Source organism: Somniosus microcephalus, chromosome 1 (assembly GCF_052327205.1).
Source record: "Somniosus microcephalus isolate GS21.2 chromosome 1, FLI_Smic_1.0, whole genome shotgun sequence".
NCBI lineage: Eukaryota > Metazoa > Chordata > Chondrichthyes > Squaliformes > Somniosidae > Somniosus > Somniosus microcephalus.
Genome location: NC_140987.1, coordinates 56,092,962 through 56,117,657, shown reverse-complemented (window position 1 = coordinate 56,117,657; position 24,696 = coordinate 56,092,962). Strand labels below are relative to the sequence as shown.

General features: G+C 47.0%; 1 protein-coding gene across 1 annotated transcript in view; it reads left to right on the top strand.

Moving 5' to 3' along the window:
* Window positions 1-14,560, top strand: part of LOC147124096 (interleukin-6 receptor subunit beta) — a 132,725-nt gene extending 118,165 nt beyond the window's left edge. The window contains exon 15 of the mRNA XM_085997442.1: window positions 13,733-14,560. Within this exon, the coding sequence (XP_085853568.1) occupies window positions 13,733-14,227 (495 nt within the window). The 3' untranslated portion in view covers window positions 14,228-14,560. The remainder of the gene's footprint in view (window positions 1-13,732) is intronic.
* Window positions 14,561-24,696: the final 10,136 nt, after the last annotated feature.

Below are 24,696 nucleotides of genomic sequence, written 5' to 3'. Positions count from 1 at the left end.
TAATGCCGGTAATTACCACTCGGGCTATATAAGCCTGTATATTGTGTATATCCGTTAGAACCCCCCCCAGACGTTGCTTAGTAAATACCTATGAACCAACTCCTGTCTTCAGTGTCTTTATCAACACACGGACACTACAGTGGCGACGAAGTGGAAACGGACTTACCTGCAATTCGGCAGCACCTCAAGGACATCGATTCCTCGGGCGTCCAGAAGACTCAAGGAAGTGAGAGAAGCTGTGGTTTCACCAGCTGGCCAAGCTGGTGGCAGGTACTGCGCTAATCCTTCCTGGGCGTCAGGCTGGGGCTCCAGCGGCTGGCTGTACAGCTGAGACAGGCAGCGAAATCGGAGGCAAGCAATAACAGACTGGGAGGGAGCACTCGGGAGACGGCCGGCGCAGCAAGCAGGTCAGCGTTCAGACCTCCGGCGGGAACATGTCTCCAACAGTAAATTAAAAAAAGAGAACGGAAACCGCAGTAAACAGCGTTGTTATCGGCAGCAGCGGCGGGAAAGCGCGGGAAGCGCCATATCTTTGCTACAGAAAAGAAAAAAAAATCGCGAGAAGCGCCATATCTTTTCTGAAATGCCTAAATCTGGTAATATTGATGCTTTTGATAGCGAAATAGAGGATTGGACCACATACGTGGAAAGAGTAGAGGTATATTGCACTGCAAATGGGATAGAAGATGAAAAAAAAGCTTCAGTACTTCTGAACTTAATGGGCGCAAAGACATACGGGCTGTTACGAAATTTAATCACTCCAGCCAAACCAAAGGACAAGAATTTTAAAGAAATTGTTGATACCCTGCAGGAGCACTTAAACCCAACACCGCTGCTGATAGCGGAACGATTCAAGTTCTTCAAGAGAAATCAACACAAGAATGAAAGTAACGCTGATTACCTAACCGAATTAAGAAAGCTATCAAAGTACTGCCAATTCGGGGCAGGACTATCAGATTATCTTCGAGACAAATTCGTTTGCGGTCTCCTAAGTGAAGGAACACAAAAAAGACTGCTTTCTGAAAAAGATTTAACATTGGACAAAGCTTTCAGTATGGCTGTATCATACGAAGCAGCAGCAAAAGGAGCTGCAGAGATACAACAAAAGACACAGGACTTCGGCACCCATGAAATGACACAGGGTTTCGAAAGATGTTAACGCTGCGGCAGATCCACCCATAACCAGAGGGACTGCTGGTTCAAGGACAAAGCATGCAGGCAATGCGGGAAGATTGGACACATTGCACGGGTATGCCGATCTGGACAAAATAAATCCACTGACAGGAAAAAAAAAATCAATAAAGAAAAGTACAGGAAGGTACAAATGATGACGGACAGTAGCTCCGAAGGCCAGAAGAGCGATAGCGACTTCGAAAACGAGACTAAGCTGTCTCAAATTACATAATGTACTTGCCAAAGATGATTACCAAACCATTTGGGTTACCCTCACAATAGCAGGGTCCCCAGTTAAAATGGAGCTAGATACAGGATCAGCTCTAACCGTAATAAATCGACGGGATTACGAGAGGCTATTTTCGCATATACCTCTAAAAGACACATCCATTATCTTAAAAACATATACGGGGCAGAAAGTATACCCCAAAGGAAAAATAAGGGTGCCTGTTGTATACAACGGCAAAAAAATACAAAAGTTGTATTTATACATTCTACAAGATGGTGGTCCACCGTTGTTGGGACGTGAATGGATCAGGAAGATACGTTTAGACTGGCACTCCATTCAGGCACTGATGGTGACCAGTAAGGAAAAAAACAATGATGACATCATACCTGAACGATTAAAAGACATCTTGGCCAACGCCAAGGAAGTGTTTCAAGCGAAACTAGGAACCTTGAAAGGCATCACCGCCTCAATAAAAGTGGAAGATGCAGCAATTCCCAATTTTTTTAAGGCAAGACCGGTGCCATACGCAATACGTCCAGCAGTTGAGGCAGAGCTGGAGAATTTGGAAAAAGCAGGCGTATTATCCAAAATAGATTGGAGCGAATGGGCAACACCCATCGTTCCAGTCATGAAAAAAGCATTGAATAAAGATAAATCTGAAGAACAGAGAAAAATTCACATCTGTGGTGACTTCAAGGTGACTGTAAACCCGGTCCTTCACACAGTACAGTATACTCTTCCGAGGATAGAAGATATTTTCGCCTCACTATCCGGAGGGAAACGTTTCACCAAAATTGACTTGGCACAGGCATATCTACAGATGGAGGTTGAGGAGGCCTCTAAAAAGTATCTCACGATAAACACACACAAAGGCCTGTACCAGTACAATCGACTGGTTTTTGGAGTAGCATCAGCTCCAGCTATCTGGCAAAGAGCTATGGAACAAGTCCTGCAAGGGATTCCGGGGACTCAATGCTACCTAGACGACATCCTTATAACAGGAGAAAACGACAACGAGCACCTTGCCAATTTGGAGCAGGTGCTCACTAGGCCGAAAGAACGGGGCCTACGAGCGAATCGCCCCAAGTGCGAATTTTTCCAAAATCAGATATCATATTGTGGCCACATAATTAATAATGAAGGGTTGCATAAGTCACCTGAAAAAATTGAAGCGGTTATAAAAGCCCCAGCACCTGAAAATGTTTCACAATTAAGGTCGTTCCTGGGATTAATAAATTACTATCATAAATTTTTACCGAACTTATCAACTCTTCTACACCCTCTTAATGAACTTCTACAAACAGGAGTGATTTGGAAATGGAACGAAGAATGTAAATGAGCCTTCCACAAATGCAAAGACTTAATCACATCCGAAGAAGTTTTGGCTCATTACAACCCATCACTGCCAATCAGACTGGCGTGCGATGCATCCCCTTACGGCATAGGAGCAGTATTATCGCATAAATTCCCTGATGGCTCGGAACGGCCGATAGCTTTTGCGTCACACTCATTAAACTCAGCTGAGCGTAACTATGCCCAAATCGACAGGGAAGCACTCAGCCTGGTATGGGGAGTGAAGAAATTCAACCATTACCTACACGGACAAAAATTTACCTTGTTGACTGACCATCAACCCCTCAACTCCATATTCAACCCTAAAAAAGGTGTTCCCATTATGACAGTGCAAAGGCTACAGAGGTGGTCCCTTTTTCTAGGGGCACACCAATACAACATAGAATACAAAGGGTCAAAACAGCATGGGAATGCTGACGGTTTATCGCGCCTACCGTTGCCAACGGTAGAAGAGGCACCTACAGTAGACCCAGTAGAGATGTTCCACTCTACCATAGTGGAATGTCTACCAGTGACAAATTCTGCCATTGAAAGGGAGACGAGAAATGACCCGACTCTCTCACGGGTCTACGATTTAACAGTGAAGGGATGGCCAGCACATGGCGAACCACTGTTGCCAGCATTCTCGCAAAGAAGAGAACAGCTGCCGAGGAACCTTGATGTGTGGATCCAGAGTGGTGATTCCACCCAAACTCCAGGATAAAGTGCGAAAGGAGCTTCACGAGGGGCATCTGGGTGGAGTGAAAATGGAGAACCTAGCTAGAGCGTTTGTATGGTGGCCAGGTATCGATGGAGACATCGAAGAAATGACCAAGAGCTGCCTAGGATGCCAGAAGGTCCAAAACGCTCCACCACAAGCCCCTCTACATCCATGGGAGTGGCCCTCATCTCCCTGGCAAAGGGTGCACATCGACTTTGCTGGTCCATTTATGGACTCAATGTTCTTAATCGCGGTTGATGCACACTCCAAGTGGCCGGAGGTAATAAAGATGTCCTCCACCACCACGGAAAAAACCATCACAGTATTAAGGACCATATTTGCCAGGAATGGGCTGCCGGAACAGATATGTTCTGATAATGGACCGCAATTTGTGTACGAAGAATTCAGAAAGTTCTTAAAAAACAATGGGGTAAAGCACTACACGCCCGCCCCATACCATCCCGCCACCAATGGATTGGCTGAAAGGTTTGTCCAGACCTTCAAGAAGGCCATAAAGGCCATGGGTAATGAAGACATAAAACTTCAGCATAAGGTGGATAACTTCTTATTCGCATACAGGAATGCAACACATATGGTTACCAACCAAACTCCCGCCGTGATGTTCTTCAATAGAAACCTAAGATGCCGGCTGGATTTGGTCAAGCCCAACATCAGAAGGGACGTGGAGAACCGGCAGTTTCAAGGCATGAATGAAAGGCCAACTAGGGCCTTCCAGATAGGTCAACAGGTTTTGGCCCGGGACTACCGTACCGAGAAATGGCAGCCTGGAACTATCTGCACACGACTAGGACCACTGATGTATACCGTGGACATCGGAGAAAGCATAATAAGGCGCCATGCTGACCAAATCAGAAAGTCATCCGAAAAGGGACAACCTACACCACAACTCTATACATCTAACGATGAAGTAGAGATACCCATATCTACCTCCGATCCGGTGATACTGGAACCCGATGAACCCGACACTGGCATTCAAGCTGAATCAGCCTTGCCAGAAGAACCTACTACACCACCAGAAACTACTACACCCCCGAGGCATTATCCGGACCGAGTCAGGAAGCCTCCTGAGAGACTAACTTATAATTAATTAACTACAGCAATGTATATTATTTTGCTTATAACATGTAATTAATAATTACTTAAAATATGATGTACTGGTTAGCTAAAAGGGGAGGAATTGTGGTGTATGTGCCTTTAAGAGCCCCAGGTGTGCTGTAATGCCGGTAATTGCCTGTATATTGTGTATATCCGTTAGAACCCCCCCCAGACTTTGCTTAGTAAATACCTATGAACCAACTCCTGTCTTCAGTGTCTTTATCAACACGCGGACATTACAGAAGCCAGCAAATGCAAGTTTACGGATCTAGAAGAAAGGCTGGTAGACCAATTAATATGGGGATCAGCACATACAGAAGTGCAAAAAGAACTAATAGGAAAAGAAAAGCTCGGAATATCAGAAGCGATAGATACAGCGAGGGCTCACAAAGCCACAAAACAACAGATGAAAACGCTGAATACTCATACGGCTGACGTGCGGCCAACTCCCGAACCGGATCACAGAGTAGATGCAGTGCGCGAAAAGCACAGCACACAAAAACAAGTATATGACAGCGGGAAGAATACGTGTAGAAACTGCGGAAGAAAACACGACTACACAGACAGAAGAAAATGCCCAGCGTATGGAACAAGCTGCAACACATGTGGTAAAGCAAACCACTGGCAAAAGATGTGCAGAGCTAAAAGAGAGGGGCTACACACCAAAAGCAGAGGTGGGCAGCAGAACCAACAAAAGAAAAACAAAATCCATACCATGGGTGAGCAAGATGACGAAGACTGCGGGTACGACAAAGCTCTGAACATTGAAACCATAAAGCTTCTCTTACACAAAACGTCCAGAGCGGAAAGCACCCCAAAGAAAGAATGGCACACTATCATCCAGATTTTAAAAAGGATCGAAGGACAGCCCACAACCGTCAATCTAAAAGTAAAGTTGGACACAGGAGCTCAGAGCAACATCCTTCCACTGAGGCTATACCAGAGGATCTTCCCCGAAAACTTGGGTGAAGATAGATACCCGAAAAGAGGATGTTTAAAAGCAAACAACGTCACGCTGACAGCGTATGGGGGGAGCGAGATCAGACAACTCGGAACAACCTATATAAAAGGAACACACAAAACCAGAAACATCAACTGCATGTTCTATGTGACCGACTCCGAGGGACCGGCGATTCTGGGATTAAACAGCTGCGAGAAGCTGGGGTTAATCTCGGTAAACCACGAACTAACAAAAACATCACTGAAAGTCGACAGCAACACCCCACTGGAGAATCGTCCACAAATCATGGACACGAAACATTTGATAGACATGTATCCAGAGTGTTTTGATGACACTGTAGGATGCTTCGGGGAGTTCAAGTACCATATAACAATAGATCCAGAGGTAAAAGCTGTCATCCACGCTCCAAGAAAAATACCCATCGAGCTAAAAGAAAAATTACACATCGAATTAAAAGAAATGGAAGAGAAAGAAATAATCGCAAAGGTCACTGAACCCACAGACTGGGTAAACTCGATTGTGGTACGGGAAAAGCCGAACGGGCGGCTCAGAATCTGTCTGGACCCCAAAGACTTAAACCAGGCAATAAAGCGGGACCACTACCCCACACCAACATTAGAAGAAATCACACCAGCACTGGCAGGAGCCAAAGTCTTCTCCAAACTGGATGCCAGAAACGGCTACTGGAACGTAAAACTGGATGAAGAATAAACTAACCTGACGACTTTTAATACACCATTGGGGCATTATAAATTCCTGCGGTTGAAAGTCAGCCAAGACATCTTCCAACAAAAGATCGATGAAACATACAAAGGCTGTGAAGGAGCCATTGGAATCGCTGATGACATCCAAGTTTACGGATCAAATGAAAGAGACCACGATGTGCACTTGCACGAGGCCATGGAGCGCACCAGAACGGCTGGCATCAAGCTGAACGCCGAGAATTGCATCGTTAAAAGTACGAAATGCAAATTTTTTGGCGTGAGCTACACACCGGAGGGTGTCAAGCCTAATCCCGAAAAGGTCGAGGCGATAGCAGAGATGAAACCTCCAAACGACAAGAAGGAGCTGAGAAGCTACCTTGGCTTGGTCCAGTATATGAGCTCTTTCATCCCGAACATGTCAGACTACACAGCGAACCTAAGAGAATGACTAAAAGACACCAAATACCAATGGTCAGAACCCCATGAGAGGAACTTCAAACACCTAAAGGAATTATTATGTAAAGAAACCAGCCTGTCTTATTACGATAGAAAAAAAACTGTCACCCTACAGGTCGATGCCTCTTCCAGGGGGCTAGGGGCAGCCCTCGTGCAGGAAGGAAAACCAATAGCTTTCGCATCGAAGGCATTGACATCAGCAGAGACAAGATACACAAACATCGAAAGAGAGCTATTGGCAGTAGTATACGGATGCGAAAAGTTCCACACCTACTTATACGGAAGAAAATTCGAGGTAGAGAGTGACCATCGTCCACTCGAACAAATTTACAAGAAAAACCTAAGCAAGGCCCCAGCAAGACTGCAAAGGTTACTGTTAAGACTCCAAAGTTACAACTTCGAATTAAAATACCGGCCAGGAAAAGAAATGGCACTGGCAGATGCATTGTCTCGATTGTCACCACACGAAAAACACGAGATGAAGGGCCTGACAGTAAAAATACACCACCTCGTAAATGTTACTCCCACAAAGCTTAGCCAAATTCAAGGGGAGACTGGTAAAGAAGAGGAGTTGCTACTACTCATGCAACAGGTAATACAGGGGTGGCCGGAGAAGATCCAGCAGGTCCAAAACCAAATCCGACAGTACTGGACAATCAGAGACGACATCTCGGTGGAGGACGGTGTTCTCCTTGCTGGCTCAAGAATCATAATACCAAAAACGATGCAAACGGAACTTCTCCGCTTAATACACCAAGGCCATATGGGGATGGAGAAATGTAAACTAAGAGCCAGATCAGCTGTGTACTGGATAGGCATGTACAAAAGCATACAACAAATGGTCTCCACATGCTGCATATGCCAGAAATACCGAAACACACAGCAGAAGGAGGAGATGATTCAAATGGAAGTACCCCCGAGACCATGGCACACGGTCGGAACAGACCTGTTCCTGTGCAACCAGGAGTGGTACATCATAGTAGCAGACTACTACTCAAAATTTCCTTTTGTCAGAAGGATAAACGACATGAGAGCCACAACAATCACAAAAATTGTGAAAAACTTATTCGCAGAACAGGGCATCCCAGAGAAGGTCATCTGCGACAATGGGACACAATTCACCTCCAGCGAATTCAGAGCACTGGCTGGAAAATACGGATTTAAAATAATTACCTCATCCCCACATTACCCAAGGGGACATGGATTTATTGAAAGACAGATCCAAACAGTCAAAAGAGCTCTCATTAAAAGCAAGGAGATGGGAGAAGACCAAGACCTCGCCCTTTTGGCAATCAGATCGACACCTTTGAGAGCAGACTCGAAATCACCAGCAGAACTACTAAACGGTAGAAAATACAAAACAACTCTACCAGCAAAGATATATCCTCCCCAGGACCAAGAGGACGTTCGGCAGAAGCTGATGGAAACACAAGCTACAGGGAGCATACACTATAACAAGCATGCAAAACCACTACCGGAGCTGCTAAATGGGCAATCAGTGCATATACAAGATCCGTTGTTGGGAACATGGAGTCCAGCCAAGGTTATTGAAAAAGCTGATACTTCAAGATCTTACTTGGTAGAGACAGAACCTGGAAACCAATACAGGCGAAACAGGATCCATATCAGACCCTCACCTGAAGCTGTCAAACAGCGGACAACATTAACAGCAGTTAGGGTACCAGACACGGAAAACAATATAACGCCAGAAACAAACACCTCAAATACAACAACTGCAAACATGCACTCTCCAGAGCCAAACACGACAGCACCGGCAACAAGAAAAGAACACACCAAAACACCGCAGAAAGGAATAGTTACAGCCAAATCCACAAGATGGAGGAGTAACATACAACCACCTGAGCGGTATCGCGAATAATTATAAAGACAATTATAATTCGCACAGAACAGTAAAACAACATGGACAAATATCTGTATATAAATTGAGCAAAGAAAGCTCACGTTCTGTATTTTGTTAACGTTATTCAGCTGGAAACATTGTAAAATAGAAAATTGATGTAATTAGTTTTGTTGGGAAAGAGGGATGTTACATAGTTATGTTGGGACTACATTGTACAAGTGTACTAACACTCAAATCAAGTGTAGCAGCACTACAATGCTGGGAAAGTAGTGCGCAGGCGCCGCACAGCACTTGAAAATATCACCCCGCACCATGCGGCAGGCAGCCATTACAACACAAATAAAACAGTAGTTATAATTACAAACTACCGAGTCCAGAGTCATCTTTACAAAGCACTATGAGCGCTAGAAGACATAACAGTCTGTGATTATACAGAAACAAGTCTGCACTCACTTTAGGCATTTTCCATAAAATGAAAAGTAATCAACTCAATATATTTTAGTCTGATTTAAGAGGTGGACCATCAATAAATACATCAGGAGAAAAATATACACAACCATGAAAAAATAAATGCTAAATAATTTAAAACATTTGCAACACAGGATTACCCTAGAAAAGGGTGTTTTCAGGCAATACTAAGGCTCTTATTGCTGTGATAGGAAAATATTTACATTTCTCTGATTCATAATTAACACCGCACTGAATTCCTGGAGTGAGCTTTTAGCACCAAAATTTGCACTCAAATAAAATGTTTCTGATCAAGTCGAATTTGTTTTCATCATCTCTGATTTTGAAGACCTGTTAAGTTTATGAAGGAACTTGTGTCATCATAATTTGACAAGAAGTTTGTGTGAGCACGAGACTGAGGTAACAAAATCTACTTAATGCCCAGAGAATAAGTTTGCAGCATTTTGATAAGACGGGGGAGAAGTTGGTCCTTGTTGTTGTTGTGTATGTAATATGTGTGCTACTTTGAACCTATGGACAGGACTGCACTACTTGTAGGGCGTAGTGATACGCAGTACCACTCCTGGCCATAGGGGTATAAATAGTACTGTGGGTACTGATCTCCCCTCAGTTCCCGCCTGTGGGCATGAAGTAAAGACCTATGTGCAGTCCCTACCTCCAACCAGTAAAGACCTGTTTGAGTTATACGTTTAAGTCTTTGTGTTAATTGTTCAATACAATACACATACTTAACACTGGCGACGAGTCGGTTCGAACCCTGCGGCAGTTATTCCACGGCGGCTTCGTCCAAAGACAGGACGTTGAAGAGAGGTTTCAATCCTCAACACCCCACTCAAAACTGAAGGGCAGCAGAAATCCTGACAGCTTCCAGCGACTGGAAGTGACAGGCATTAGGACTCTGAAGCCTCCATAACCTCGTGGGTAAGCCAGAGCCCGGGAGGGAGCGAGCAAGAGCCGCGCGAGCGGGTGAGCCAGAGGCCGGGAGCCGCTTCAAGTGCGAGGCGCAGCGCGGGCCAGCGATCGGGACCAAAGATAAGGGCCGCACTGGGACTGAAAGGCGCGGCGGCTGCAGAAGCTCAAGGTGCGAGAGCCGCGGTGCACAGCGCGGGCTATCGATCGCACAGAAGATAAGGGTCGCACTCGGGGGCTGAAGGGAGACGGCGTCGGGGGACGGGTGAAGACCGCCAAGCGCGGGAAAACCGCCATTTTGTGGGCGGAGGACGACGGCAAGAGCGGGAAGCCGCCATCTTTGATAACAAGAAAATAAAATCTGAGAAATTGCAAATCTACAATGCCTAAACACGGGAATATTAGCACCTTTGATAGTGACCTCGAAGATTGGGCCATATATGTTGAAAGAGTAAAAAATTATTGTAAGGCCAATAAAATTCGTGACCAAGATAAAGCTCTAACATTATTAAATTTAATGGGTGCGAAGACATACGGGCAATTGAAACACCTGTTATCACCAGATGAACCGGCAGATAAGACGTTCGATGAGATTGTTACTGTCCTGAAAGATCATCTAAACCCCACGCCGCTGATGCTAGCGGAACGATTTAAATTTTACGACAGAAGGCAGCTACAGCATGAAAGCAATGCTGAATATTTGCTGGAATTGTGTAAATTAGCGAAATATTGCCAGTTTGGAACGGGACTGACAGATGCACTACGAGACAAATTTGTGTGTGGTTTATTTAAACAGGATACACAAAAGCGACTGCTCGAGGAGAATGAGCTGACGCTTGAGAAGGCGGTCACTATGGCAGCAGCACACGAAGCCGCAACGAGAGGCACGGCAGTAATGCAGCTACGGTCACCGGAGCTCAGTGCACACAAATTGGGTGTGAGTTCTGGCAAATGTTATCGTTGTGGAAAGACAACGCATGATCAGAACCAGTGTTGGTTTAAAAACCAAGAATGTAGAACTTGTGGTAGGCTTGGACATATAGCTAGAGTATGCAGGTCAGGGAAGAAGACCAGCAACAAGAAGTCACCGCAAGGAAAATACGCAAAGGTACACAAGGTGACCGAACAGGAGTCCGATTCAGACGCTAGCAGTAATGAACTGGCTAGCTTAAGAGTACTCAACGCTGGTAAGGGTGCAGACCTCCAGACAATTTGGGTCACTCTTCAGATAGAAGGAGTCCAAGTAAAACTGGAATTGGACACTGGATCGGCATTGACGGTCATAAATAAGAAAGATTACGGAAAGTTATTCCAACATATTCCCCTACAGGATACGGGGATTATATTGAAAACATACACGGGGCAAAGAGTGTACCCCATCGGGAAAATAGAGGTTGCAGTGGTCCACAAGGGCGAAGACAGTCAAATAATGGACTTATATGTGATATCTGAAGGAGGTTCTCCACTACTAGGACGGGAGTGGATTAGGAAAATGAATATGGACTGGCATTTCCTACAAACAATAACGAGTGAGAACTCGGTGAAGATAGTCGGCCCAGACTCTGGAACGGATGATGGTAAGCCCAACTCAGGTGCAAAAGACAAAGTTTCAGCACAGAATTCCACTGAGCAACAACAACATAGTTTAACTGTGGATTCTGAGTCTGGCAAGTCTACTGATGTGCCCATTTCTGAGGGACACCGGGCTCGAACTCAACTCCATTTCAAACTACAACAGCAATTAGAACAAATGCTTCGCCGTTTTGAGCAAGAGTTGAATGCAACGAAAGAGTTCTTGGATATAGAGTTGGAGAATCTGGAAAGACAACAGAAGCAGCTGATGGAGAAAATGGAGCAGGAGCACACAAAACGTCTGATGTCAGAGGAGTTAACGGTCAGCCAACTCCTGCATATGCTGAAGGACAGGACTCTGAAATGGGAAAAACTTGAACACGAACTTCAATATTCAAACGAAAGGGGTTCGGAGCTCTCAAAGGTTATTGGAAGAGCTGAGGTGGCAACACAGACTGAGATGACTGCAACAGAGCAGCCCTTGGATGCCAAAAGTACGCTGACTCACGTCAACGTAGAACAACAGACCGCTGAAACAGCTGCTCCGGTAGAGGGATTGAATAGTCCGATCAATCAATCTCCAAAAGAAGTTGAAGTAGTAAAATCTCAAATGAGGTCATTAGTAAACGACTTGCTGAAAGCCCAGAAAAAGCTGGATGAAGAGGTACGCATGAAGAAGTCTCTTCAGGAAAGATGTCTGGACTTGGAACAAAAGCTGGCTAACGCCCAGCTGGGTATGGAGGAAATAGAAGACCCTCTCGCTGGCCTAGATCAGGACGACACCGAATATTACTATGTCCTGTCCTGCCCAACTTGTAACTTCGACTCCCACCATACAGAAATCATGGAGGAGCACCGAAAGTCTACGGAACATCGGGAGAAGGTGGCTCTACTACGGAAAAAGGAGGAAGAGAAGGAGGAACTGCGCATGCAGCTGGCAGCTGACAGTGGAGCCCAGAGAGTCTCCAAGAAGCAGAAAAGGAAAAGTCGAAACAGAAGATGACCCATCTGAACCATTATTACCTCTACCAGATCACACACGTGGTCCCTCCGAAAGGAGCCAATTCAGTTCGGAAGTTCAAACTGTTAAATCCATGGAAGGACTATTGAATGAGTCACTCCAGCAACGTGAACCGACTACACCACAGAGATTGAATCTGTGAACTGTTTTCCGCAGAGACTGAATCTGTGATCTGTTTTGACATGAAGTTATCTATGTATCTATGTTATTCTGTTATGTAAACCTGAAGTTATATATGTATATATGTTATTACGTTATGTTAAATGGGGAGATGACTGTAAAGCTAAGAAGGGAGGAATGTTGTGTATGTAATATGTGTGCTACTTTGAACCTATGGACAGGACTGCACTACTTGTAGGGCGTAGTGATACGCAGTACCACTCCTGGCCATAGGGGTATAAATAGTACTGTGGGTACTGATCTCCCCTCAGTTCCCGCCTGTGGGCATGAAGTAAAGACCTACGTGCAGTCCCTACCTCCAACCAGTAAAGACCTGTTTGAGTTATACGTTTAAGTCTTTGTGTTAATTGTTCAATACAATACACATACTTAACAGTTGTGCCTGTTTTTTTGGGCGAAAAATTAGCGTTGGGTTGGGAACGGGACCGATTTTTTTTTTTGTGGTGATCTCTCACACCCGATCTCCCCCTGGAAGTGTGCCGGCTGCCAAAGTGGAAGCTGGTGACTTCCGAGTGTCCAGGGTGCCCGCCTGAAACAAGCATTAGGTGCCTTGAATATGCAAATCAGGATCAGGTCGCTGGAGCTTTGAACAGAGTCAGGGTGAGGGGTTAAACAGTCGGCATAGGTTTCACTTTCTTGCAATCCTGGCAGCGCAATGTCATTACTGGAATATGTTTGCGTTAATATTTTATGCTTAAGGTAGAACAATTATCTATACTACTGCTGATGATACTGGGCTGTAACCTCGAGCTTATGATTTTAGAGAGTAATTTAACACTGACACCTGAAAAAACAGCTTCTAATGGGCATGAATGTCATTCCTTAATCTGCACTTATATTCTCTCTGTTCTTTGATAACTCTGAGACTACATCCCCTTCTCTATTTAGGCTTCTCCCACTCTTTCTGCCGTCTTCTCAACTCCAATAGTAGTACCATCCTGTCTGCCTCTCCTACTATAAATGAAAACATGGCTTTGATTTTATAATTGCTGCTGTGAATACATGTTATTCTTTCTTTTGAATCAATAGCCACATCTGGACGATGAATTGTTAAATCTCAATTCCAACTCACCTCTAACAGAAACAGAAGAGGAACTTGAAAGCCTTCATACTATTGAAGAGGTCACCAATGCACCCACAGGTTATGAGTTGCAAGAGAATGAACAAAACAATATACCGAACCAGGGATCTAAAAGTGATCTCAGTGACAAACTGACAGTTATACAGGTTACTGATTACACGACCATGGAGAACTTCCGACAAATAGTGCCAACCATCGCAAGCAGTAATACAGTCATCCAGCCTAACAGAAGTGAAACCGAGTGTAATGACCAGTATCCACAGAGTGACTCTTTAGTTCTGAGCTATGTGAAACAACAGGTCCATCAAACGAGCATAGAGACAACAGAAGGAAATCTACTGGGAGCAGTTGCCACTGAAGGTCCAGAGCTGCTTAAAAATCTTGATCATGTTAAGGCCCCACATGTTCTGCAGTCTCAATTACTATTAGAAACAAACTGTTGAAGTATCCTACCGTGGTCAAGAATATGGCGGAATCTGCTCAAATAACTGATTCGAAGGCTGCTCTTAGAAATATGTCCAATGAACAATATTCAGCCAGTGCAATCCTCTGGAATTAGCTGTAGGATGTAGACATGAAAGAAGGGTTTGTGCTTGTATATTGTTATCTACAGTCAAGGTCAGTTCAGCTGTGCCACGACAGCGTAAGGGAACTGTATATAATTTTGAATATAAAATGTTGGTATTTGTTGACTAAAATGAAGATTCAAAGACCAGAGGAATTGGTTAAGAGTAAGAGGGAAGTCAGGTGGAACTTATTTCTGTGACTCTGCGCGAAGGTAGGCGGACAGAATTTTGGTCATTTTGTGCCTAAAAATTTTTATGTTCTTATCTGAGATTGTATTTGTTTTATGCAAAATGTCCTCCCCTCATTAGTAATATAGATTCAAAACCATCTGGCAGAGAAGAGCCAAGAATGCTGACCCTTGTCACATTGAGGGACTTAATAGGTTGAAAACTCAAACAGGTGTTTGAAAAGCTGAAAAGAGGTGAAAATGGTGAGCAGCATACAAAAATTATCCCAGGGAGCCAGTGAAAACACATTAAAGAACAAAAGAGTATGAATATAGCTAAATAAGGCAAAAAATCTGGCTTCCATCTTGCATCCAGCACTGAGACTGTCGTGGTCAAAGGGGGTGATTTTCATTCCGCTACCGCCCAATTTTCCACGAGAACAAGGCAGTAACAAGATGAAAACCTCAAAAATATCTTTCCGCTGACTTCCCACCGTCTTTGCGCTCAACATTACATAGAAACATAGAAGATAGGAGCAGGAGTAGGCTATTCGGCCCCTCGAGCCTGCTCCGCCATTTAATGAGATCATGGCTGATCATCCAAATTCAGTGCCCTGTCCCTGCTTTATCCCCATATCCCTTGATCCCTTTAGCCTTAAGAAATATATTTAACTCCTTCTTGAATATATTTAATGAATTGGCCTCAACTGCCTTGTGTGGTAGAGAATTCCACAGGTTCACCACTCTCTGGGTGAAGAAATTCCTCTTCATCTCTGTCCTAAATGGCTTACCCCTTATCCTTAGACTGTGACCCCTGGTTCTGGACCATCGGGAACATCCTTCCTGCATCTAGTCTGTCTAGTCCTGTTAGAATTTTATAAGTTTCAATGAGATCCCCTCTCATTCTTCTACGCCCAGTATCTCTGCAGCCTCCTCTGGCCTTACTCCAAACCATGCTCTACAGTCCTCTAACTGTGGCCTCCTAACCACTCCTCCCTCCCATGCTTCTCACCTGGTGGCAGTGCTTTAAGGTGTCTGGGTCTTGCGCTCTGGAACATCCTCCCTAAACCTCTTCACTTGCTACTTCCCTCTCCACCTTCAAAAGCCTCCTTAAAACCTAGCTTTTTGACAGTGTATTTTTTCACCTCCTAATTCCTCTACCGCTCAGTCCATTTTCTCCTATGTAATGTGCTTTGGGACATTTTATTATATTAAAGGTGCTACATAGATCACAAAATAATTGCAGATAAGGTGCACCATTCGGCCCATTTTAGCTCATCCACCCTAAATGACCCCAAAGTCCCCCATTGCAGCAACAATTAGTTCTTAAATGATTCCAGTGCTTTCACCTCCACTACTCTATCTGACAGTCCATTCCATTTATTGATCACTCTTTGAAAGAAAGACTTACATTTCTATAGCGCCTTTCACAACCACCGGACGTCTCAAAGCGCTTTACAGCCAATTAAGTACTTTTTTGGAGTGTAGTCACTGTTGTAATGTGGGAAACGCAGTAGCCAATTTGCACACAGCAAGCTCCCACAAACAGCAATGTGATAATGACCAGATAATCTGTTTTTGTTATGTTGGTTGAGGGATAAATATTGGCCAGGACAACTCCCCTGCTCTTCTTCGAAATAGTGCCATGGGATCTTTTACATCCACCTGAGAGAGCAGACGGGGCCTCGGTTTATTGTCTCATCTGAAAGACGGCACCTCCGACAGTGCAGCACTCCCTCAGCACTGCATTGGAGAGTCAGCCTAGCTTTATGTGCTCAAGTCCCTGGAGTGGGACTTGAACCCACAACCTTCTGACTTAGAAGCGAGTGTGCTACCCGCTGAGCCACAGCTGACACTAGTGTGTGAAGAGAAGTTTCCTGATATCAGTCCTAAGTGTGTCTTTTACTAAAGTAAACCTGTGACCAATGTTCCCTCTAATTTTTTTTCATGCGCGGTCCCTTTAAGTGGCTGCGCGGCTCAGTCAAATTTTCGCGTGTGTGTGGCTTCTTCCATTTAAAAGCCGGTGAGCAGCCTATGCGGAACCTCCAGACCGCTGTGCAGCCACGCAGCCGCGCAGCTTAGTGGGAACGTTGCCTGTGATCCCATGTTTTCAGTTTAATTTAAATGAACCTTCCAGATTTACCCTTTCCATACCATGTACAATTATGCATACTTCCATAAGTCACTTCTCAGCTGCCTCCTTTCAAGGCTGAAGAGCCCAAGTTTCTCCAGTGTTTCTTCATAACTCAGACCTTTAACTAGGGATCATTCTTGTGGCTTTTCTCCGCACTGCCTCCAACGCTAGAATGTCTCCCTTTAGTCTCAATGAGCAGAACCGGAAACAAGGTGCGATCTGACCAGAGTACTGTACAGTTTGATTATGACTTCCTCTGACTGTTTTGCCTATGTTTTTGTTGATTGCTACTCAACATTGGTTGGACATGTTGAGAGTTAAGTCTACAAAGATTATTTTACACGGAATTGAGGTACGACTAATGGGTCTGTGGTTCCCTGAATCTGATTTGTTGCCATTTCTGAATATAGGCTTCGCATTAACCAACTTCCAATCTTTTAGTACTTCCAGTGTCCAGTAACCCCCGATAATGATTGCAATGCCTCACAAGTCTGCTCACTAGGCTCCTTTGGCACTCTTGGACAAAACTCTCCCTGTGCAAATATCAACTAGCCAGCATTCAAGTGAAAAGAGCGGATGTCAATATTTTATGAATTTGCTGCTTTTTGCACCACTGATAACGCAAGTTTTCAAATGAAAGAAGAATGAGGAAAAAATGGGGAAGGAGAGGAAATGAAAGAGAGAGGCCGTGAGAGGAAAAAAGGCAATGTGACTGAGACATGGGAACAAATGCGAGAGACAGCAGGAGAGAATGTGAGAGAGTGGCAGGTAATGAGAGAGGGGAATTGTGAGAGAAGGAAATGCATGAGAGGGAGGAGCAATAAGAGAGAGCAGGAAAGAGGGGGAATGAAAAGGTAAAATGAGAGAGAGCAAGGGGAATGAGGCTGTAAAACCTGTATTTCTCAAAAATGGTTGGAAGCAAAGCATGCCAAGTCACATTGATGGACCAGATTTCAAAAGATTCATGCATGGCATACCTCTAGTTACAGTGAGAATATCAACAGCATGTTAGAATGCTGTATTTAAAAGTGGTGACATTTTGTCAGTATATGGCCCGGAATATCCTCAGCGCTCTTCTTGCTCCACGACCGTAACTTCGCGGGAGTGCAGAGGAAACCCCATTTACGTGCACTGCCAGGGAAATTCCAGGCCATAATTTATTTTTCAGACTTTTAAGTCTGGGAAGGTTGGCCACCCCTATTATTATCGATATATATAAATAATTGCTCTTCTGTCTGTCTGTCTGTCTGTACTCTATACACTCAAAAGTTATAGAGCGTACCTACACGTGTGTTACATCAAAAGAAAGCTTACGATTCCGGAACGGTCATAAGCATATTTACTTTTCGGTGAGACAAAAATTGTGCCGATGGTATCCAAAAAACGTTCAAAATTCCGCTCATTATCCCCTCATTAGCATCGAGTGACGTGAAGGTTGACCAATCGTACAGTCGAGCGACCTGACGGTCGACCAATCGCTGCGTCACGGGGGCGGGTTCATTGCGTGTGCGGGCGGGCCATCCTACAGTTGAGTGACGTGATGATTGACCAATCCTACAGTTCAGTGACCTGATGGTTGACCAATCGGTGCGTCACATTGCGTGTGTGGGCGGGCCTAATCCTTCTGACCGGAGGTGAGTGGCCGCCATCTTGATTCCTAACTTTATTTATTTTTGCCACTTTCTGTGTGTTAGGGAACTAAGGAAAAGAACAATTTATTTCAGTTTTAAATTGTATTTAGGAACAGTTAGAAATGAAGTGATCCCCTGCCCTTCGCCCGGAGGCTCGCCTACTTTGACGGCCATTTCGAGCGGCTGTGCCGGCGCCGGGCGCGGCCTAGCAGCCCGGGAAGCCTGGGCCTTGAGTTGAGCGGATTCCCGGCGCGATGCCGCTGCCCCCTGGGCCCGAGGCGGACGCCAATCGATTTGTTTTAGTCGCCAGTTTAGACAATGCCCGGAACCTGCTGAAGGCCATTCATTACCGCGACCAGGTCACCGTCTTCGCCTCGGCCAATGGCATCAGGGCTCGGCTCCGTTTGCGGCTGCGGCCCGGGGACTCACTCGGGCTTTCACCCCTTCGGCCCGGTCCCGGGGCTCCCCGCGGCCTCAACCGCGCCGCCCGAGAGCTGGACCCAAAGCCACCAGGTGACCGGCCGCGGCAGTCCGTGTCGGGAGCCGCCGCGCACAAAACTTCCCCGCGGCGTCAACAACCTCGCCCTAGAGCCCGACCCAAAGCCACCAGGTGAGCGGCCGCGGCAGCCCAGACTCTCTCTCTCTCTCTCTCACACTCCCAATCTCTCTCTCTCTCACACTCCCAGTCTCTCTCTCTCTCTCACACACTCCCACTCTCTCTCTCTCTCTCACACTCCCAGCCTCTATCTCTCACACTCCCAGTCTCTCTCTCTCTCACACTCCCAGTCTCTCTCTCTCTCACACTCCCAGTCTCTCTCTCTCACACACTCCCACTCTCTCTCTCACACTCCCAGTCACTCTCTCTCTCTCTCTCTCTCTCACACACTCCCAGTCTCTCTCTCTCTCTCTCTCACACACTCCCAGTCTCTCTCTCTCTCACCCTCCCAGTATCTCTCTCTCTCACTCCCAGTCTCTCTCTCTCTCTCTCACACTCCCAGTCTCTCTCTCTCTCACACACTCCCAGTCTCTCTCTCTCTCACTCCCAGTCTCTCTCTCTCTCACACACTCCCAGTCTCTCTCTCTCTCTCACACTCCCAGTCTCTCTCTCTCTCTCTCACTCCCAGTCTCTCTCTCTCTCACACTCCCAGTCTCTCTCACACTCCCAGTCCCTCTCTCTCGCTCTCTCACTCCCAGTCTCTCTCTCTCTCTCTCTCTCACATTCCCAGTCTCTCTCTCTCACACACTCCCAGTCTCTCTCTCTCTCTCACACTCAGTCTCTCTCTCTCTCTCACACTCCGTCTCTCTCTCTCTCTCTCTCACTTCCAGTCACTCTCTCTCTCTCTCACACTCCCAGTCTCTCTCTCTTCCCCCCAATCTCTCTCTTTCTCTTCTCCCTGCAGTCTCTCTCTCTCTCTTCTCCCCCCAGTCTCTCTCTCTCTCCCCCCCAGTCTCTCTCTCCTTCCCTCTCTCACCTTCCCTCTCCCTCCCCTTCCCCCTCTCTCTCTCTCTCCTTCCCTCTCTCTCTCTCGCCCCTTCCCTCTCTCCTTCCCTCTCTCTCTCCTTCCCTCACTCTCTCTCCTTCCCTCTCTCTCCTTCGCTCTCTCCTTCCCTCTCTCTCTCCTTCCCTCTCTCTCTCTCTCTCTCTCTCTCTCCTTCCCTCTCTCGCTCTCTCCTTCCCTCTCTCTCCTTCCCTCTCTCTCTCTCTCCTTCCCTCTCTCTCTCTCTCTCCTTCCCTCTCTCTCTCCTTCCCTCTCTCTCTCTCCTCCCCTCTCTCTCTCTCTCTCTCCTTCCCTCTCTCTCTCACACTCCCAGTCTCTCTCTCTCTCCCCCAGTCTCTCTCTCTCTCTTTCTCTCTCTTCCCCCCAGTCGCTCTCTCCCCCCAGTCTCTCTCTTCTCCCCCAGTCTCTCACTCTCCTTCTCTCTCTCTCTTCTCCTCTCTCCTTCACTCTCTCTCTCTTCCCCCCCCAGTCGCTCTCTCTCCCCCCCCAGTCGCTCGCTCCCTCTCTTCCCCCCAGTCGCTCGCTCCCTCTCTTCCCCCCAGTCGCTCGCTCTCTTCCCCCCAGTCGCTCGCTCTCTTCCCCCCAGTCGCTCGCTCTCTTCCCCCCAGTCGCTCGCTCTCTTCCCCCCAGTCGCTCGCTCTCTCTCTTCCCCCCAGTCGCTCGCTCTCTCTCTTCCCCCCGTCGCTCGCTCTCTCTCTTCCCCCCAGTCGCTCGCTCTCTCTCTTCCCCCCAGTCGCTCGCTCTCTCTCTTCCCCCCAGTCGCTCGCTCTCTCTCTTCCCCCCAAGTCGCTCGCTCTCTCTCTTCCCCCCAGTCGCTCGCTCTCTCTCTTCCCCCCAGTCGCTCGCTCTCTTCCCCCAGTCGCTCGCTCTCTCTCTTCCCCCCAGTCGCTCGCTCTCTCTCTTCCCCCCAGTCGCTCGCTCTCTCTCTTCCCCCCCAGTCGCTCGCTCTCTCTCTTCCCCCCAGTCGCTCGCTCTCTCTCTTCCCCCCAGTCGCTCGCTCTCTCTCTTCCCCCCAGTCGCTCGCTCTCTTCCCCCCAGTCGCTCGCTCTCTCTCTTCCCCCCCAGTCGCTCGCTCTCTCTCTTCCCCCCAGTCGCTCGCTCTCTCTCTTCCCCCAGTCGCTCGCTCTCTCACTTCCCCCCAGTCGCTTGCTCTCTCTCTTCCCCCCAGTCGCTCGCTCTCTCTATTCCCCCCAGTCGCTCGCTCTCTCTCTTCCCCTCAGTCGCTCGCTCTCTCTCTTCCCCCCAGTCGCTCGCTCTCTCCCCCCAGTCGTTCGCTCTCTCTCTCTTCCCGCCAGTCGCTCGCTCTCTCTCTTCCCCCAGTCGCTCGCTCTCTCTCTTCCCCCCCAGTCGCTCGCTCTCTCTCTTCCCCCCAGTCGCTCGCTCTCTCTCTTCCCCCCAGTCGCTCGCTCTCTCTCTTCCCCCCAGTCGCTCGCTCTCTCTCTTCCCCCCAGTCGCTCGCTCTCTCTCTTCCCCCCAGTCGCTCGCTCTCTCTCTTCCCCCCCAGTCGCTCGCTCTCTCTCTTCCCCCCAGTCGCTCGCTCTCTCTCTTCCCCCAGTCGCTCGCTCTCTCTCTTCCCCCCAGTCGCTCGCTCTCTCTCTTCCCCCCCAGCCGCTCTCTCTCTCTCTTCCCCCCAGTCGCTCCCTCTCTTCCCCCCAGTCGCTCGCTCTCTCTCTTCCCCCTGTTGTGTATGTAATATGTGTGCTACTTTGAACCTATGGACAGGACTGCACTACTTGTAGGGCGTAGTGATACGCAGTACCACTCCTGGCCATAGGGGTATAAATAGTACTGTGGGTACTGATCTCCCCTCAGTTCCCGCCTGTGGGCATGAAGTAAAGATCTACGTGTAGTCCCTACCTCCAACCAGTAAAGACCTGTTTGAGTTATATGTTTAAGTCTTTGTGTTAATTGTTCAATACAATACACATACTTAACACTGGCGACGAGTCAGGTTCTTACCCTGCGGCAGTTGAAGAGAGGTTTCAAACATCACCACCCCACTAGAAGCGACAGGCTTTAGGACTCTGAAGCCTCCATCAGCGACTGAGCACTGGAATGCAGCAGCCATCCTGACAGCTTCCAGCGACTGACAGAAGTCTTTCTGCAGTTTCCTTGTTCAACCTAGGTGGTGGGGTAAGCCGTGCAGTGTTGGCTGCAAAGACAGGGCTGGGGAAGTTGGAGAAGATAAGGGCGATCGCAATCCCTGATAAGAGCCGCGGTGAAACGCGCGAGCGGGTAAGCCAGAGCCCGGGAGGGAGCGAGCAAGAGCCGCTTCGGTCGGGAGCCACTTCGCTATCCAGCGATCGCATCCGCTAATAAGGGCCGCACTCGGGCGATCGCGGCGAAGATAAGGGCCGCACTCGGGGGCTGAAGGGAGACGGCGTCGGGGGACGGGTGAAGACCGCCAAGCGCGGGAAAACCGCCATTTTGTGGGCGGAGGACGACGGCAAGAGCGGGAAGCCGCCATCTTTGATAACAAGTAAAGAAAATAAAATCTGAGAAATTGCAAATCTACAATGCCTAAACACGGGAATATTAGCACCTTTGATAGTGACCTCGAAGATTGGGCCATATATGTTGAAAGAGTAAAAAATTATTGTAAGGCCAATAAAATTCGTGACCAAGATAAAGCTCTAACATTATTAAATTTAATGGGTGCGAAGACATACGGGCAATTGAAACACCTGTTATCACCAGATGAACCGGCGGATAAGACGTTCGATGAGATTGTTACTGTCCTGAAAGATCATCTAAACCCCACGCCGCTGATGCTAGCGGAACGATTTAAATTTTATGACAGAAGGCAGCTACAGCATGAAAGCAATGCTGAATATTTGCTGGAATTGCGTAAATTAGCGAAATATTGCCAGTTTGGAACGGGACTGACAGAGGCACTTCGAGACAAATTTGTGTGTGGTTTATTTAAACAGGATACACAAAAGCGACTGCTCGAGGAGAATGAGCTGACGCTTGAGAAGGCGGTCACTATGGCAGCAGCACACGAAGCCGCAGCGAGAGGCACGGCAGTAATGCAGCTACGGTCACCGGAGCTCAGTGCACACAAATTGGGTGTGAGTTCTGGCAAATGTTATCGTTGTGGAAAGACAACGCATGATCAGAACCAGTGTTGGTTTAAAAACCAAGAATGTAGAACTTGTGGTAGGCTTGGACATATAGCTAGAGTATGCAGGTCAGCGAAGAAGACCAGCAACAAGAAGTCACCGCAAGGGAAATACGCAAAGGTACACAAGGTGGCCGAACAGGAGTCCGATTCAGACGCAAGCAGTATTGAACTGGCTAGCTTAAGGGTACTCAACGTTGGTAAGGGTGCAGACCTCCAGACAATTTGGGTTACTCTTCAGATAGAAGGAGTCCAAGTAAAACTGGAATTGGACACTGGATCGGCATTGACGGTCATAAATAAGAAAGATTACGGAAAGTTATTCCAACATATTCCCCTACAGGATACGGGGATTATATTGAAAACATACATGGGGCAAAGAGTGTACCCCATCGGGAAAATAGAGGTTGCAGTGGTCCACAAGGGCGAAGACAGTCAAATAATGGACTTATATGTGATATCTGAAGGAGGTTCTCCACTACTAGGACGGGAGTGGATTAGGAAAATGAATATGGACTGGCATTTCCTACAAACAATAACGAGTGAGAACTCGGTGAAGATAGTCGGCCCAGACTCTGGAACGGATGATGGTAAGCCCAACTCAGGTGCAAAAGACAAAGTTTCAGCACAGAATTCCACTGAGCAACAACAACATAGTTTAACTGTGGATTCTGAGTCTGGCAAGTCTACTGATGTGCCCATTTCTGAGGGACACCGGGCTCGAACTCAACTCCATTTCAAACTACAACAGCAATTAGAACAAATGCTTCGCCGTTTTGAGCAAGAGTTGAATGCAACGAAAGAGTTCTTGGATATAGAGTTGGAGAATCTGGAAAGACAACAGAAGCAGCTGATGGAGAAAATGGAGCAGGAGCACACAAAACGTCTGATGTCAGAGGAGTTAACGGTCAGCCAACTCCTGCATATGCTGAAGGACAGGACTCTGAAATGGGAAAAACTTGAACACGAACTTCAATATTCAAACGAAAGGGGTTCGGAGCTCTCAAAGGTTATTGGAAGAGCTGAGGTGGCAACACAGACTGAGATGACTGCAACAGAGCAGCCCTTGGATGCCAAAAGTACGCTGACTCACGTCAACGTAGAACAACAGACCGCTGAAACAGCTGCTCCGGTAGAGGGATTGAATAGTCCGATCAATCAATCTCCAAAAGAAGTTGAAGTAGTAAAATCTCAAATGAGGTCATTAGTAAACGACTTGCTGAAAGCCCAGAAAAAGCTGGATGAAGAGGTACGCATGAAGAAGTCTCTTCAGGAAAGATGTCTGGACTTGGAACAAAAGCTGGCTAACGCCCAGCTGGGTATGGAGGAAATAGAAGACCCTCTCGCTGGCCTAGATCAGGACGACACCGAATATTACTATGTCCTGTCCTGCCCAACTTGTAACTTCGACTCCCACCATACAGAAATCATGGAGGAGCACCGAAAGTCTACAGAACATCGGGAGAAGGTGGCTCTACTACGGAAAAAGGAGGAAGAGAAGGAGGAACTGCGCATGCAGCTGGCAGCTGACGGAGCCCAGAGAGTCTCCAAGAAGCAGAAAAGGAAAAGTCGAAACAGAAGATGACCCATCTGAACCATTATTACCTCTACCAGATCACACACGTGGTCCCTCCGAACGGAGCCAATTCAGTTCGGAAGTTCAAACTGTTAAATCCATGGAAGGACTATTGAATGAGTCACTCCAGCAACGTGAACCGACTACACCACAGAGATTGAATCTGTGAACTGTTTTCCGCAGAGACTGAATCTGTGATCTGTTTTGACATGAAGTTA